Source organism: Taudactylus pleione, unplaced genomic scaffold, assembly GCF_031769625.1.
Source record: "Taudactylus pleione unplaced genomic scaffold, aTauple2 ptg000041l, whole genome shotgun sequence".
In the NCBI taxonomy this organism is placed as follows: Eukaryota; Metazoa; Chordata; class Amphibia; order Anura; family Myobatrachidae; genus Taudactylus; species Taudactylus pleione.
Genome location: NW_028284443.1, coordinates 22,334,382 through 22,352,743, shown reverse-complemented (window position 1 = coordinate 22,352,743; position 18,362 = coordinate 22,334,382). Strand labels below are relative to the sequence as shown.

Here is an 18,362-nt window from a genome sequence, read left to right as displayed (position 1 = left end):
ACCCAAATCTTAACCTGTACCCTAAACCTATCCCACCCTTCCTGCAGTCTATCCCTAACCATCCCCTGCCGCAGTCTGACCTTAACCCTCTCCCTAGTGCCTAACCCTAAACATAACCCTAACTCTAATACTGGCTGTGGGAATCTGTCAGGATTGTGACCATCAGGATGCCGCTGTTGGTATTGTGACCATTGGCAATCTGACGGTCGGAGTCCTGACTACATTGTATTGCAGCTTATCCTTGGATCCCAGGTCCTAAAAACAGCAACATGGTTTGCACTCTTCTGGTTTGTCTATAATGTGGTGTTTTTATTTCAACATACCATACAGTTTAAAAACTGCAGAAAATATGCATTTTAAATAGCAGTTTGGAAATACTGCACTTGGATATAAGACGGTGTAATGGTTAGCATTACTGCCTCACAGCACTGAGGCCATGGGTTCGATACCCACTACGGCCTTAACTGTGTGGAGTTTGTATATTCTCCCTGTGCTTGCGTGGGTTTCCTCCCACACTCCAAAAATATACTGGTAGGTTAATTGGCTCCCCATAAAAATGAACCCTAGTGTGTATGTGTGTGAGCATGTGGTAGGGAATATAGATTGTAAGCTCCATTGGGGCAGGGAATGATGTGAATGGCCAAATATTCTCTGTAAAGCACTGCGGAATATGTGTGCGCTATATAAATAACTGATAATAATAATAATCCCGTGCAGAGTGTCAAAAATTTTGAAATATCCTTAGTACTAGTAGTAGTATTTTTTTCTCTTTACCAGTCCAGTTTTTAATCACTTCCTTCCATTGCTCTACTTTATTTTTTTTTTTCTGTATCAGATTGCAAGAAGCATCATTTTCCATCCCAGAAATTGTGTACTTCTGTCCAAATACGGTGGCTGTTTTAAAGATGTGCCCTGCTATTACCGTTAACTTAATCTTGAAGAACTTTATCATTTCTGTCATTTAAAATCTAGTATTCACAAAGTTAATTATCAAAAATATCTCTTGTGTAGTTTCCGTTAAACTTGAGTCGCTGGATCACTGAAAGCTTTCAACAGTGCCGTGTTGCTCTTCTGTGTAAAAGACCTGCTTGTGTGATCAAGCAAGGCCTGAGTTGTCGATGCCCCACCCCCGGGAACTGCTGTTTTTATAATGAATTGTCATAAGAGTCCCATCTGCTGGCATGGATCTAGAGATATGTAAATGGTTTATTTCACAGTAATATATGCATGAAAAATGCTGAATTTTAGGGAGAGAAAAATGTTTTTAAAACTTTTTTTAATAACACAAGACCACTTAAAAAAGTGAAATGGATAAACAGCTAAACCATTGTGGATGTTTGTCTTTTTCATTGGTGAGTAACTAATACTATATTTAGGTAGCCTGCAATGCTGTTATTTTAACAACACAAGTATTTTATTCCTTTTTAGAATACCAGAGCATACTTTAATCCAAGCTAAACAATGTTTTTGTGACACTTATAAATGATGTGTCACATGCATAAATCATGATGCAGTTTGCATTCACTTAAAATAGTTAATGTGCGACATAAAAATACTGTAGACTGTCTTGGCTTTTATGTTTGGAAATATCTGTGGTTGATTTTTTTTTTATTATTATCGAAGCATATTATAGTTTTCGTCTCCTAAAATGGCTACATTTATTTATTTATTTTTATTGCAGATTTTGTCATACTTCATTACTGTTATTGTTTATTGTACTTTTGGGATGTGTCGTATGTTTGTTGAACTGAGTAATGGAATGCGTCAATGAAATCTGAAAGCTGACCTGCAATTACTTGAGAATTCTGAGAGACAATGACATGATTGTTGTGGAAAAGTCTCCAAATGTTAAAAGTATGTTCTGCAAACGTATACCAAAGGCTTATATGGGAAGCCAAATCAATGTTGTAAGGAGATAGAGCCAGTGCATTCATTTTGTTTACTTTGGTTTTCACTGTCTGCCTGCTTTCGCTGAAAAACTTGCTTGAAGCAGACTGTAGCAGACCTCTCTCTGTCTTTTCATAATTGATCAGGGGATGACTACCTTCCCTGAGGGTTAAGACGTGGCAACTTTTTCTGTTTGCTCAGCATCTCAATGCAGTAGTTCAAACATTGTTCACACCAGCTGGCAGTGTAATGCCATATGCACATCTTGTCAAAGCAACTGTTGTCATGGATACTAGACACTATCTGGGAAACCAGCTCATTGATTCTGTTGTAAATTTGTGCAGAAATTTATTGAATTTGATTAGCTATTATTTTAGGAAAAACTTACCTTTAAAATTGTGAATGGTATAACACGGCCACGAAGGACATTAATTAACAGTATGAGTGACCTAAAAATATCCATTGTATATAATTTAGACATATATTTTAAGTCATGCTTACATTTTTGGATGCAAAAAAAGACACCAATGTGACATGAAGTTTTCACATTCCATAGTAATAATGCCTCTCCTTACCCATGTTTGCATGCCAAGTACAGTAAAATGGTTATAAGTGTATGTATATACCAATGTGTTAATCCATATGTTAAAAGAGCCTGAATTGAAGGAAAATTATAATTTAGAGTTAATCCTTTCCACTATCAAAAATTAGGATGGGGGAAGTTATGAAACTCACTCCCATATTGTTTTAGAACCAGAATTTATGTCCCAATTCAACCACACTCTATAGATCATCTGAATAAAACAAAAAAAAACATATTCTATTAGTAATAAAAATGATTGGTTTTGCATTTTGTGTCTATGCTGGCATGCATACCTAAATTTTAATATAATGAAAGAAAGTGCAGCATGCTGGAACTGAAATTCTGCTGCCCTAGGCCACGTCTATGCTGTCTTTCCACAAGTCCAGGCCCACATTTTTTACTGCATTTATTGCAAAGTTAAGGATTTGTGAAAAGAAAAACTTTTACTCTTTACTATTTTGGATTAAAGCTTTAAAAGAACAGCATTTTAAATTATAATAATTGATTTTAAAATGCTACTAAACTATTTCTGTTTTGTGTCAGTTATACTCCCCTTCTCTATGGTATAACTTAACTAATTGTTCTCTTCCAATTTAGGAAAGCCTTGGAAATTTGCATTTAAAAAAAAAAGATTATAATGTCCACATAACAATAACATTTGCTGGATAGATATCTTTATTGTTTTTGCATTGACTAAAGCTGGGTACACACTGACAGATACATTGGCCAATCAGTTGATCGGCCAATGTATCTTCTGCCCGTCGGCCAGTGTGTACCCGTAATATGTTGGTGAATGGCTGTAACACTAAAACGTAGCGTTTCACATGCAGATACACCCGCAGATGCACAGAGAACATAGGCATGCTGCATATCATTTTAATCAGCAAAAGCTGCTTGTGCTAGCAATTCACATCACCATGTGAATAAGATGCATTTGAAGGTAAAATGTCGGCTAAGCAAGCATGGCGATACCGAGTCATGCCATGGCATGGCGTGATTAGAGTGACTGTTTAACATGCAAGAATGCTAGATGTATGAGGGCACATCTGTATGTTAGCTGACATATTGGCACATTGGACTAATCGTTATAAATGGTCCCATTTTAAAAAAAACTTGGCCTACCGAATTGATTTAAATATCAAACAGACATACTGTAAATCTTAATGTGTGTGTGTATAACATTATTATTATTATTATTATTATTATTATTATTATTATTATTATTATTATCCTTTATTTATATGGCGCCACAAGTGTTCCACAGTGCCTTACAAAGTACATAAACAAATAATTTGTCAACTGACTTACAGTACAAAATAGGACAAGGACATCGATAATATACATTGCTACATTAGTGACCATAACACTTAAATATGCAACAGAGCGTAAGCAACCAAGTATTACGTGCCCTGGTGGGGGTAAGAAGTAGGTGAAAGTAAAGTAAGGAGAAGTACAAGAGGGTAGAGGTCCTGCTCATAAGAGCTTACATTCTAAAGGGTAGGGGCAGACAAACAGGTGTGACACAGATAGGGTAAACAGGGAGGAAGGAGCATGTTGCAGCAAGTTAGGATGGGATCTGGAAAGCTTTGATGAAGTAGTGGGTCTTGAGAGCCCTTTTGAAGAATTGTAAAGAGGAGGAGAGTCTGATAGGGAGAGGGAGAGGGTTACAAAGGTCGGGAGCATTAGTTGAGCAAAGGGGGTGGACAGGAGAGTGGAGGGAGATGAGGTCAATTATGTAAATGGGAGAGGAATGGCTGAGGGCTTTGTAAGCAAGTGTGAGAACCTTGAATTGGGTTCTAAAAGGGAAGGGGAGCCAGTGGAGGGCTTGTAGGAGAGGGGAGGCAGATGTAGAGCCTTTGGAGAGGAAGATGAGTCGAGCAGCAGCATTGAGGATATAATGGAGAGGAGAGTATCATCAGCATAGACATGATAATGGAGGTCAAAAGAGCTGATGAGTTCACCTAAAGAGGACGTATAGAGGGAGAATAGTAGGGGTCCAAGCAGTGCCAGATTAAGGTCCACATGGGCCTGGAGCTGAAATTTATGAAGGGCCTATTGTGTGCCGCTGCAGGGGGAGTGTGACAAGCGCTGTGGCAGTGGGACTAATGATGTGGGGCATGCATAGTGTGTGGATGTGGTCTACACAGTGTGTGTGACTATCTCCATGGAGGGCATAGGTGGCATTTAACTTCACCCACTTAATAGTTCCACTATTACAAGAAAAAAATATTGTGAAAGAGTGTGAACTGTATGGTCTACCTTTCCTGGACTGCTACAATAGTTTAGATTAACAAGAAAAGAAAATATATCTAAATTGCTCACTGATATTGGCATACTTCTATAAGTGTCCATCCCATATTCCTAACCACTGCAGTAAATTAATAAATGAACTGTCTATTTAGCTGTTGTTTTAAAAAAATAATGGCAACGATGGACCATGGTGACAATGGTTAACTTTTACTGCGTCTGTAGCAGGATAACAACCTGGTAGATTTGAGGTTGTTACCTTGCTGCGGACGTCATCAAAATATTGGTGATGTGGTGGCCCATAAAAATCTCTCTCCCTGGAAGGTGGGGGAAAATACAAATTTTCTATCATGCAAGAAAGGGTGTGTAAGGTGTCACGGATGCATATTTGGAGATGGGGAATACTTTTGTACATCCGCACTCTGAGAAGAAATTCAAAATCAATTATACTATTACCTGCAGGAGCAGTTATATGATCTTTTTTATTAGATGTGCTTGTGTGAGAGACAGAGGAATTATATTTTATATATATATATATATATATATATATACTGAACGAATAGCCCGGCACTCCACCGAATGGGAAACTGGACCCGGGTGCCCTCCGTGAAACTGTAGCATCCGATAAGAAAAACAGCGGCACTATGGGTTTGTAGTAGTTAACGATATGTATTCACATAAATCCAACGTTAGGGGCCGTGATGACCCTTTGTCAAGGTATACAATACACACTAAGAATATATATATTATATTATATATATATGCAGTCAGGTGCATAAATATTGGGACATTGACTGAATTTTCATATTTTGGCCTCTACTCACCACCACAATGGCTTTGAAATGCAACAAACAAGATGAGCTTTAACTGCAGACTTTCAGATTTAATTTGAGGGTAATTACATCCAAATCAGGTGAACGGTGTAGGAATTACAACGGTTTCTATATGTGCCTCCCACTTGTTAAGGGGCCAAAAGTAATGGGACTATCAACTCAAAAGCTATTTCATGGACATGTGTGGGCTATTCCCTCGTTATTTCATTATCAATTAAGCAGGTAAAAGGTCTGGAGTTCAGTCTAGGTGTGACATTTGCATTTGGAATCAGTTGCTGTTGACTCTCAATATGAGATCCAAGGAGCTGTCACTATCAGTGAAGCAAGCCATCATTAGGCTGAAAAATCAAAACAAACCCATCAGAGAGATAGCAAAAACATTAGTGTGGCCAAATCAACTGTTTGGAACATTCTTAAAAAGAAAGAATGCACCGGAGAGCTCAGCAACACCAAAAGACCCGGAAGACCACGGAAAACAACTGTGGTAGATGACAGAAGAATTATTTCCCTGTTGAAGAAAAACCCCTTCACAACAGTTGGCCAAATCAAGAACACTCTCCAGGAGGTAGGTGTATATGTGTCAAAGTCAACAATCAAGAGAAGACTTCACAAGAGTGAATATAGAGGGTTCACCACAAGATGTAAACCATTGGTGAGCCACAAAAACAGGAAGACCAGATTAGAGTTTGCCAAACATCTAAAAAAGCCATTACAGTTTTGGAACAACATCCTATGGACAGATGAGACAAAGATCAACTTGTACCAGAGTGATGGGAAGAGAAGATTATGGAAAAGGAAAGAAACTGCTCATGATCCAAAACACCACCGCAGTATCATGGTGTGGGCATGTATGGCTGCCAATGGAACTGGTTCCCTTGTATTTATTGATGATGTGACTGCTGACAAAAGCAGCAAAATGAATTCTGAAGTGTTTCGGGCAATATTATATGCTCTTATTCAGTCAAATGCTTCAGAACTCATTGGACGGCACTTCACAATGCAGATGGACAATGACCCGAAGCATACTGCAAAAGCAACCAAAGACTTTTTTAAGGCTAAAAAGTGGAATGTTATGCAATGGCCCCTGACCTGAATCCGATTGAGCATGCATTTCACTTGATGAAGACAAAGCTGAAGGGAAAATGCCCCAAGAACAAGCAGGAACTGAAGACATTTGAAGTAGAGGCCTGGCAGAGCATCACCAGGGATGAAACCCAGCGTCTGGTGATGTCTATGCATTCAAGACTTCAGGCTGTAATTGCCTGCAAAGAATTTGCTAAAAAAGTATTAAAAAGTGAAAGTTAGATTTAGGATTGTTTAGTTTGTCCCATTACTATTGGCCCCTTAAAAAGTGGGAGGCACATATAGAAACCGTTGTAATTCCTACACCGTTCACCTGATTTGAATGTAATTACCCTCAAATTAAATCTGAAAGTCTGCAGTTAAAGCACATCTTGTTTGTTTCATTTCAAAGCCATTGTGGTGGTGAATAGAGGCCAAAATATGAAAATTCTGTCAATCTCCCAATATTAATGCACCTGACTGTGTATGTGTATATATATATATATATATATATATAAAGCATATAAAGCAGAGAGTGTTACAGTGACCGCCATGCCCACACTCCACCTTCCCAAATGCCGCAGCATGTAAATCAGATCCCTTGGGGGATCTGTGAGCGATATCGCAGAACTTGTTCTGCACATATGCAGAATGGATCCTGTGAATCCGCAGTTTTCTGATCGAAAAACTGTGTGGAATCCCTCATCTGCATCTGACCCTGAATTAGGCCCTATATCTATAATACAGCACAGCCCTGCATCCTCCTATCTCCCCCATCCTTCACTCCTACCTCCCTCCATGCCAGGGTAATATCTATAATGGGGGCAGGGTGTGCGGGCCGCACCGCATACCCTGCACCCATAAAACGAACCTCTCCGGAGTCCCATGTCGGCTCTGGAGTCCGTGCCACGGCCATTTTCCCGGTGACCTGTGTATGCGCTATAGACTCTGGGTACACTCTAGTGCCCAGAGGGCCTGATTCAGACCCGGTCGCAAGCGCTGAGCGCTCGCAACCGGGTCGATGGTGGCCCACAGCGCATGCGCACGACGGAGCCGGCTCCGTCGTGCGCATGCGAGAGACCCGGCTAGCGACGGGCAATCCGTCGCTCCGGATCTTGCACCAAAGGGGGCGAGCTGTCGATGTGGAGTGACAGCTCGCCCGCTTGGTGGGTGGGCCAGAGGGGTGGCTGCCCAAACGGAGGCATTCCTGAGGGAACGTTTGCCGTTTGGGAGCAGCCCCACTGACATCACGAGTGATGTCAGTGGAGAGCTTCCGGCTCTGTTAGAGCTGAAAGCTCTCTGGGGCTTGCGATGAACGAAACCTTACCACAAGGGTCTCGTCGCAAGCCCAATGGTCGCAATGGTCTTGACCATCACGACCATCATCATGGCCGCTCGCTGTAGCTGTGGGTGTGCACCCACAGCTATGCGAGCGGCCAGGAGGCAGTTCTAAAAAAAAAAAAAACCCGGCCCTGATTCAGAGCAAGCGCTGTGTCAGAGCGACCAGGTCTGAATCAGGCCCAGAGTCTATAAGTGCGGCGCTGGTCGCGCACCACTCAGTGCGCAGCTGGCCACTGAACGGAGATTAGGGGGCCCGTGTTGGAGACTGCACGTGGGCCCCCTCCTCTCTAGAAACACCACTGCTCCATACTGTGTGCATCGCAGCCAGCATGTCAACACAGATATACACTGCTTTAGTGAAGCAGAGCCAGAGTAGGAGGCCAACATAGCTGCCTGAAGGTGATGTAGCACCCAGGGGCGCCAAGGGGGGGAAAGGGGGCAGGTACCCGAGTACGACACCGCCCCCCTCCTTCCTGACTGCTGAGCAGCCCAGCACACGCTGCTGTGTGCTGGGCTGCAAAGGGAGATTGCTTGCCAGTCTCCTCTGCCTGTGGGTGTGAGCCAACATCCTGTGAGCGCGCGCCCGCCCCATCCCCCCGCCGGACATGCGCTGGGGTAAGGGGCTCACAGCACCCCCAGTGCGCAGTGCCAACAATGTTTTTTTATTTTATTTTTTCTTAATGGGGTATGGCCATGCCTACTGCTATTAGAGCACACTCCCTTCACACGGCCCGACTCTTGGCAGCCCTGGCAGCAGCCCCATATATATATATTTACACATACATTTATACATACAGTATATTCTGTACATACATGTACACATATGTACCCATGCATACATACACTCACACACATATATATACATAAATAAACACATACAATACATTATAGGTGGCAGACATTGAACTGACCTGGTTATGCATGCTGTTTTTCAGCTGGTGACAACTATCTTCCATCCTGTGCAAGTCAGTTCAGCCTCTGCGTTCCACCCTAATCTCATAATTTTCAGGGCCAGCTCCCAGTTGTCAAGCCAGTTTCCAGGTATGGCTGGTGGGGGGGTGAAAGGGCAGGGCTTCAGCGGGGACTCTAGCTTCTAGTGAACCAGGGGACACAGGCTGGGTTGCTTAAGCAAGACCTGGGGGCGGAGCTTCGGGAGTAAGGAGGCGGAGCTTTGACTGCAAGAAGGATAGTTGGGTGGCTAGGGGCGGAGCTTAAGCTGTCTGGGGGCGGAGCTTCAGACTGCCGATGTTGGCATGGGAGAGGGGTGAATCATCCGTCCGTGTTTAGGAAGTACTGTACGGATCCTCACACACTGCAGTGCAGACAGCGTGCTGTCGGATTCAGTACAGTGCAGGCACTGTAAACAGATTTTTTTTTTCCTGTCAGCGCTGTCTGCAGTGCACTGCCGGGGATACTGTGGGCCTATTTTCATAGTGGGCTTGGAGCTGCAGCTCCACCCGCCCCATTAGTAATCCGGCCCTGGGTCCAAGAACGGAACCTTGGTGAACACCTACTGTAAGAGGCTGTGGTGGGGAAGAGGAGTCATGAGAAGAGACAGAGAAGGTCCGGTCTAAGAGGTAGGATGACAGCCAGGAGAGAGTAGTGTCACGTAATCCAAATGGCCGGCACTCATCCTTGTTGATAAATAAAGAAACTTGCCTTGGTGCCCTCCCCGGGTGTTTAGAAATCCAAATGACGGCGGCACTCAAAGAACTTTAAATCACAAGGCTCCAACTGGTGACTTTGTAGTCTTGTGATTTAAAGTCCTTTGAGTGCCGCCGTCATTTGGATATATATATATATATATATATATATATATATATACAGTAATGTGCAAAAGTTTTAGGTAGGTGTGGAAAAAATGCTGCAAAGTAACAATGTTTTCAAAACTAGAAGTGTTCATAGTTTATTTTTAGCAATTAACAAAATGCAAAGTGAATGAACAGAGGAGAAATCAAAATCAGATCAGTATTTGGTGTGACCACCCTTTGCCTTCAAAACAGCATCAATTCTTCTAGTATTGATAAAATCAAATATTGATTTGATTTAGTTTTCCCTTCTGTTCATTCACTTTGCATTTTGTTAATTGATAAAAATAAACTATGAACACTTCTATTTTTGAAAGTATTCTTACTTTGCAGCATTCGTTCCACACCTGCCTGGCTGGTAGACAGAAGCTGATTAGCAGACTTGATTGTCAGACTACTTGTGAGAGGCTGATAAAGGGTGTGTCATTCTCAGTAGTCAGTTTCTCACTGCCTGTGGAATAGGTCAGAGACCTGTTGAGAGACACTGTGATTAGTATGTAAGTGCTGTGTTAAAGACCTCTATTTTGTGAGATGGACGTTATATGCTTCCACTCTGACAGAGGATTTACTTTTCTGTTTTTTATACATTGTGCTGCTAATACATCTATCTGTGCTTACTTGTACCAAGCCCTGGACTGGTGACTTCCACTTGGGTTCTGCATGCCAGCAGTGCCAGATTAAGGTCCACATGGGCCTGGAGCTGAAATTTATGAAGGGCCTATTGTGCGCCGTGGCAATCACGGCATTGTAACTAATGATGTTGGGGTGTTGCTTGCACAGGGGTGTGGCTACCATCTACCTTGAACCACCTCAATATCCCTTCCCATCCCGACACCATTCACATGCATGTAGGAATTAATTACGCTGGTATGCATGTAGAAGATTGCAAAGGACAGCTCTCTCAGTAAGAGCTGTTCTTTGCAAATAAGGGACTTCTAAGGTCTATGACCCAGGAGTCCCTCTGGCGTCCTTTGCATGTGTAGAAAGACGCATGCACTGCGGGGGAGTTCTGGGAGGGAACCGATTGGATTTCTCTCACATCCCTTTGCAATTAGAAACCCATAGCCATATGAGAAATGCGGTCAAACCCCGAAAACTGCATTTTCGGGGATTTTATCTCGTTTTTTTATTTTGCTGCATCCCGCCCCCGGTTTCTTCAGTCACCCTTCCCTGCTGTCCTCCTCCTGGCCCACTGTCGGAGCTCTGTGCTCTCTCAGGACGCTATTAGGGCCACATCCTAATGCCTGTTAGGGGTGGCCCTAATAGTAGACCAATCAGAAAAGGGGTCTGGGATTAGTGGCACGGCCAGATGGAAGAGATAAGCTTTATACCCCTACGCTGGACAGGAAAAAATGTAAAACATTGCCGTCTACTTTGTGATGACAAAACCATCGACCATTTGGTGGTTAGTCATCCCTAATAAATACTGTTTACTCTTACCACCTCGTTGGTCATTCCTGGGGGCTTATGAAATACTGTGGGATGCAAGCTGCAGTCATTATGGGAACCCCTGCAAGTCTTCCTGTATTATTAAAGCAGCAATCATTTTAAAGGCAAAACTGGTTTTGCCTTTAAAATGATTGCTGCTTTAAAAATACGGGAAGAATTGCAGGAGCTCCCATCATAATGGCTGGTTCAGACAGAACAGCAGAAAGAATGGTCAGAAAGGTTGGTGCAGACAGGAGAAGTGCAGAGAGTCTGGCACAGGCAAGAAAAGAGCAGAGAGGCTGGCATATGCAGGAAAAGAGCAGAGAGGCTGGCATTTGCAGGAAAAGGGAAGAGAGGCTGGCATAGGTAGGGAAAGTGTAATGGGACTACAATAGCATAGGCTCGAAAGGGGCAGTGAGGTTGGTTTAGTCAGGCTGCAGGCAAAGTAAGAAGGGCTAGCTAGCATAAGCAGGAGAAGGGCAGAGAGACTGGCATAGTTAGGAAAAAGGTAGATAGGCTGGCATAGATAGGAAAAGAGGCAGGAGGCTGGCATAGACAGGGAAGGGGCAGGAGGCTGGCATAGATAGGAAAAGGGCAGGGGGTTGGCATAGGCTGGACAAGGGCAGATAGGCTGCATTGACAGGAAAAGGGCAGGAGGCTGGCATAGACAGGAAAAGGGCAGGAGGCTGCATAGGTAGGAAAATTGCAGAGGGTCTAACATATGCTGGAAAGGGGCAGAGGGTCTAAGATATGCTGGAAAGGGGCAGAGGGGCTGGCATTGGCTGGAAATGGGCAGAGGGTCTGCACAGTAGGAGAGAGAGGAGAAGGAAGTTACAGATATATACTTACCTTTGCCTTGTTCCATGTGCAGGGGAGCACAGAAGTGTCCTTAGATGCTGCAAGCCAGTGGAGCAGGAGAGGAGGTGGGGTCATGAAAACCCCTGCAGAACTCCCTCTGTAGCTGAAGAGCTCCAGAAGCATAGTGGGCAGTGGATGTCAGTGCAAAACATGGCAAAAATGAGCCAGTTCTCAGTTTACTTTCATTTTACACTATAAAAAAAGACCCGAAAAAAATCTGTACATCGCCCCCTGGTGACTGCCGGGTGCACCTCCAGGCTCCAGCTAATTATACAAAGTTCTTTACAGCTGTACAGCACACAGTCCGGGACGTAGGTAGACAGACAGCTAATGCATTGGCCAAATGCTGCAAATGAATGAAGCAGCATGTGGCTGCATCTAAAACCACTTAACTGGTTGAACACTGTCCTAAATCATTTACACAAAACCCGGTCCTGTCTGCTTCCAGGCATGGGCCTATTTTCATGGGAAGGCTTGGAGCTGTAGCTCCACCCGCCCCTTTGTTAATCTGGCCCGGCATGCCAGGTGCAACTGTTTAACCCAGGAGATGGCACCCTGGCACCCATATATATATATATATATATATATAAAAAATCCAATAGTCCGGCACTCTCTAATGATATAAATAACTGAACCCCGTTGCCAGCATCAGCATATCAACATTCTATAATAAAGGAGAAGAGTATATGCGGCACTCAGGAGCTTCAATAAGACACATAACACAAGTCTTCCTGTGGTCAACGTTTCAATGGCGAAAATGCATAGCATCTATATCATATATATCATACAAAAAGACACTCCAAGGTAGATTGTTGCATGGGATATCACTTATTGCACATTGTCGCCATCCAAAACTTTCTATGTGAGTGAGCCACATGTGGTGAGTTCATTGGAGGGCACCTGCTTTGAGCATAATCCATATTGAAAGACAAGGGGTGACTTTGTTGTATCATATATATATATAATATATATATATATATATATATATATACAGTTTATAGTACCAGTCAAAAGTTTGGACACACCTTCTCTTTCAATGGTTTTTGTTTATTTTAATTATTTTCAACATAGTAGATTAATACTGAAGACATCAAAACTATGAAAGAACACATTATGTTGTAAACAAAAAAGTGTTAAACGAATCAAAATATGTTTTATATTTTAGTTTCCTTAAAGTAGCTCCCTTTGCTTGGATGACATCTTTGCACACTCTTGGCATTCTCTCAATCAGCTGCATGAGGTAGTCTCCTGGAATGGTTTTCCAACAGTCTTGAAGGAGTTCCCAGAGGTGCTGAGCACTTGTTGGCTGCTTTTCCTTCACTCTGCAGTCCAACTCATCCCAAACCAGATCAATTGGGTTTAGGTCAGGTGATTGTGGAGGCCATGGCCAGGTCATCTGATGCAGCACTCCATCACTTTCCTTCTTGGTCAGGTAGCCCTTACATAACCTAGTGGTATGTTTGGGGTCATTGTCTTGTTGAAAAACAATTGATGGTCACAGTAGGCACAAACCAGATGGGATGGCATGGCTATGCAGAATGCTGTGGTAGCCATGCTGGTTAAGTGTGCCTTGAATTTTGAATAAATCATCAACAGTGTCACCAGCAAAGCACCCCTACACCATCACACCTCCTCCTCCATGCTTTACAGTGGGAAACACAAATACTGAAACCATCCGTATCGACTGACCTTCATGTCTTAAAGTAATGATGGACTGTCATTTCTCTTTGCTGAGCTGAGTAGTTGGTGCCATAATATGGATTACAACAGTAGTCAAATAGTGGTGTCCACTGTGTACTAACCCTACCTCTGCACAACACAACTGATGGTCTCAAACACATTAAGAAGGCAAGTAATTCCACTGATTGACTCTTGACAAGATACACCTGTTCAAAACCATTCCAGGAGATTACCTCATGAAGCTGATTGAGAGTCTACTAAGTGTGTGCAAAGCTGTCATCTAAGCAAAAGGAGGCTACTTTGAGGAATCTAAAATATAAAACATATTTCAATGTGTTTAACACTTTTTTGTTTACAACATAATTCCATATGTGTTCTTTCATATTTTTGATGTCTTCAGTATAAATAAATAAACAAAAAACAATGAATGAGAATGTGTGTCCAAACCTTTGACTGGTACTGTATATATATATATATATATATATATATATATATATATATATATATATATATATATATATTTATATATACATATACACGCACATACCTAAAATAAGAAGCATATGAGAGCTACAGTAATAGTGCCGCACTGCTCCAAGGAATTAAAATTGTATTAAAAAAAACTTAAAATATGCTCACAATAGTGCATGTTTTTATCAGCTTATCTACCCGAAGATCTGGCAACACAACCACTTCTATTTCACAACCAATAGGATCACAGGCATGTGGCATTAGTGCTAACAAATTATAATCACTAGACAGAGAGCACGTTATGCCACAAAGATCCCTGATGAAGTATTTGCATTGAAACATGTTGGGTAACCTTCTGTGCTTTTCGACTTCAAAAGTTTTATACATCTATTATCTCTTTATCTATACACACACTAGATTATTCTAGCAGTCACAAAAGGTACATTTGTATTTTTTTAATCTTTTTTATATCATTGTTCATTTGATTTTACATGGGGAGATCTTGATGAACAAGGGACTCTGATTGGTTTCTCCAAATCTAACAGTTGCTACTCATTTTTGCTTTTACAATGAACATTTTTTATATAAATGGTATTTGTCTACCACGTGCAATAAAAATATATAGATCCATGTTGTTCAAAATTCCTTATATTTCTATTTGTGTGTTTGTATCTAGGCTCTCCAGGCAGCAAGACAGCTTCTCTTACAACAGCAAACAAGTGGACTAAAGTCTCCAAAGAGCAGCGAGAAACAAAGACCACTTCAGGTATGTGCTAATTAAGGAACATAATGGAACATAATCTCTTAGAGTAAATAGAACAGAATATTGAACACAAGTGCTAATAGATTAAGATTTTAAGAGGTCATTACATTTATGTATTACTACTGATTTCTTTGTTTTTATAAATCATTGAATGTGTTGTGTTGAACTTTGCAAAAAAGGCCAGTGTCAAATATTTCTAAATTATTATTGCTATAATGTTAATCTGTGATATGAGCCACTGATGCAGCGAATCTCACAGTAATTGTACAGTATGTAGCCTTTGAGCAATAAAAGGGAAGGTCCTTGAAGACACAGAAGTTGTACAAAGAATTGAGATATGAGACTCCTTAAGGCAAATTTCTGTATGTTGTTTGGGATACGTTATTTGTGCTCTTCAAAAGTAGTTTCCTTTTTTTTCCAACATTTTATTTAAAAAAAAAGAAGTGCTTTAGAAATAAAAAAGTTCAGTTTTACCCGCAGCTGAGTAGTCACTCCTGTATACTAAATTTGCTTGTGGCAACATCTTAATTCATAACTTAGGTTTTAACTTGCTCTCTGTATTATTTAAAACTAGTCTCCCGGAGGAGACCATGAAAATGCTGTCTGAGCAGTGTACCTGTTTTCCCCCTCTAAGAAGTGGAGAATACTCATGCACTAGCACAAATTGAACTTTGAATGTTTAATTTATTATCTCTGGAAGAATTTCTTACGAATATGAATAAAGGTAAAATTGTAAGAAACGCAAAATGATAGATGTCAGCTATGTTTTTGCAATATTATTCTTTTAACTTTGGTTTCCTTTCTTTAAAATATTTTACAGAACAAAAAGTTTTGTAAACTCTGACACTTTACAAACTATCCAACTATGTGAGCCTAGGGAACATCTTCTGCTAAACCTTACCTACAAACACATGCTTTTTTATTCATATTCAGTGCTTTCTTTTAAAGCTTTAAAACATATGGTGGTCCCAGATTCAGTTCCCTAGCCCTGCCATAACCCATCTCCCCTTCCTCATCCAATTCCTTTATCCACAATTTGTACCCCTTAACTCCCGTACCATTTCATATTTACCTGACAGACATACACACAGGCTACATGTATGACTTGGACCAGAATATCATGCTTTATGGTGCATACACACGGACCAACTTGCTCGATCATCGATATCCTTGAATGATTTTTTCTACTTTAAAAATTAACAATATCATTGAAGAATTTCATCAACGATCATGAATGATTTCCTGAATGATGAACAATATCTGACAGTATTTAAATGATGATATCGACCAAGTTGGCTGGCATGTATGGTCGACCTCAGATATTGTTATCGTCCATACGGCCACGCACATCGTTGGTCGTTCAATGCAAAAAAGTCAACGATATGAACGATAAATGACTTTGTTATCGTTCATATTGTCCTGCAAAGTTGGACCGTGTGTATGCACCATAACACTTTGGGTCTGTTTTCTGCCTGATTAGCAAGTACAATTGTCTTAATCTCTTCTGGCAAAAACTGTTCAGAATTGTTTGAAAATAAAAATAAAGTCTTAACATATGGTAACAACTTGGTTGGCTAAACAAGAGCAACTGTAGACAATAAAGGTGCTAAAGTACTTTTGTGATAGCATATTTCTGTGTGAATGCATGGATTTGTCAAGATGTTGGCTTCTGCAGCGTTGCAGAATTGCCATGTTTCTTGGGAGTGTGGGTAGGGGCAGGACATCGTTATATTCTCACATACAAAATCAATATTTTGTTTTGTGGAATGTGATAGTTTAGAAGAGATGTAAAAGGAGGGCAAAACATTGCATATATATGGGGACTGCTTCATGGTAAGGGGGAAAGGACTAGGGGCAGCACAGATCATTTTCTCTGCACTAAAGGGTTTCAATTTAGCATGTCCTCACAGGTGGATGAAGCCAGGCCTCAGCCTATACCTTTTAAAAGGAACACCTTTTATACTTGCCTGGCAGGCTTCATAAGGAAAGTCCTTTCCTTGGTGCACGTCAATCAAATGCCATATTACAAATGCTCAAACTCTGCAAAACTTTTGTGTTATAAAGACAAACCCAATACTTCTTTATGCAAATGCTGCTACAAAGTCCTTTCCTGGTGCACATCCATGCGTTCAAACGTTCAAAGGCCGAGACGACCGGTCTCAGTGTCTGTAAATGCTGAATTACCACTTGCTGCATCTTCATACCATTGAAACTTGCACCAGCCCTTTGCGAGGTGCAGATTTACCATCTGAGAATAAACCTCCATAGTGTTCCCATTGCCCAGCTCATCTCGGAATCATTACTATAACAGTTAATTATCCTTCATATAGTTTGGTACCTGTTAAAAGACATAGGCTACTCTTCTGTTAGAATTAGCCTCAAATGTAATAGCCTGTGATTTGCGTTCTATGGTTACATAAATCACTGGGTTGGTACATGTTCTAAACCCAGATATATTAATGACTCTTTACTTCTTGTCCTTAATAAAATTGTAATTCCTCAAGGATAACATTGTCTATTGAGATATATATTGAACATATTTTTTTATTTTAAAATATGGCAACATTACGTGCTAATGGGAGAGTCACATTTAGTCACTGACTATCTGTGTCACTTTGGCCATCCATTTAATAAAATAGCTTTTCCAGATGACTACTTTTCTAAATAAATATTTGGTTAATTGATTATTTGTATAAACAATTCTTGTCACACTTTGGACACTTAAAACCACTTTCTTGCCCCTCTGGTGCCTCTCCAGGATAGCACAGAGGTCTGCTCACGCTGCACATCGGTCCCGGCTGATCTGTGCTGCTCCTGTCCCGTCTGCTCAGTATCCTGTCACTGAGCATGGAGATAGCTCTCTGTAGCTACTTGCTCACAGCGTGTCTTCCCAGCATAATGGCACATAGGCTGCAAGCCAGATTTCCCTCCTAAACAACAGTATGGGCACAGCATTGTTGTACTCTGTCACCTGACGCTCTTCCTCCACTCAGAGCGCTGCTCCCAGATCAGCTGATCGCAGAATCCAATCCCTGGGGATCCTTCCCTATAAATTCCATTTCCGGACTGGTCTCTGTTGCCAGTACAATGTCGCTTCTTGCTGAAGTTATAGCTCAATGCTGAGCTCTCAGGTACTCTGTACCTGAACGGTTCCAGTCCGTTATATCCAGTTCCCAGATCTGGTAAGCAAGTCTCCTATATCATCTTGCACAACAGTCTGGATTTTATCACTGAGACTTGTTCACCATCGGTTCCAGCTGATACCTCCAACCATCGGTCTCATTTGATGCTTCCAACATATTAATTAAGTTCTTCAATTCATCAACATCGGTCCCATCCGATCAAGTTCATCAATTCATCAACATCGGACTCTTATTAATTAAGTTCATCAAATCATCAAC

The 18,362-nt window shown here is 41.4% G+C and overlaps 1 protein-coding gene across 9 annotated transcripts in view; it reads left to right on the top strand.

Moving 5' to 3' along the window:
• The window catches only part of FOXP2 (forkhead box P2), a 265,428-nt gene that overhangs the window by 80,893 nt on the left and 166,173 nt on the right, over positions 1-18,362 (top strand). For all 9 annotated transcript variants that reach the window (XM_088457697.1, XM_088457696.1, XM_088457695.1 and 6 more), the window contains exon 3: positions 14,875-14,964. In XM_088457697.1, coding sequence (XP_088313823.1) covers positions 14,875-14,964 — 90 coding nt within the window. The remainder of the gene's footprint in view (positions 1-14,874; positions 14,965-18,362) is intronic.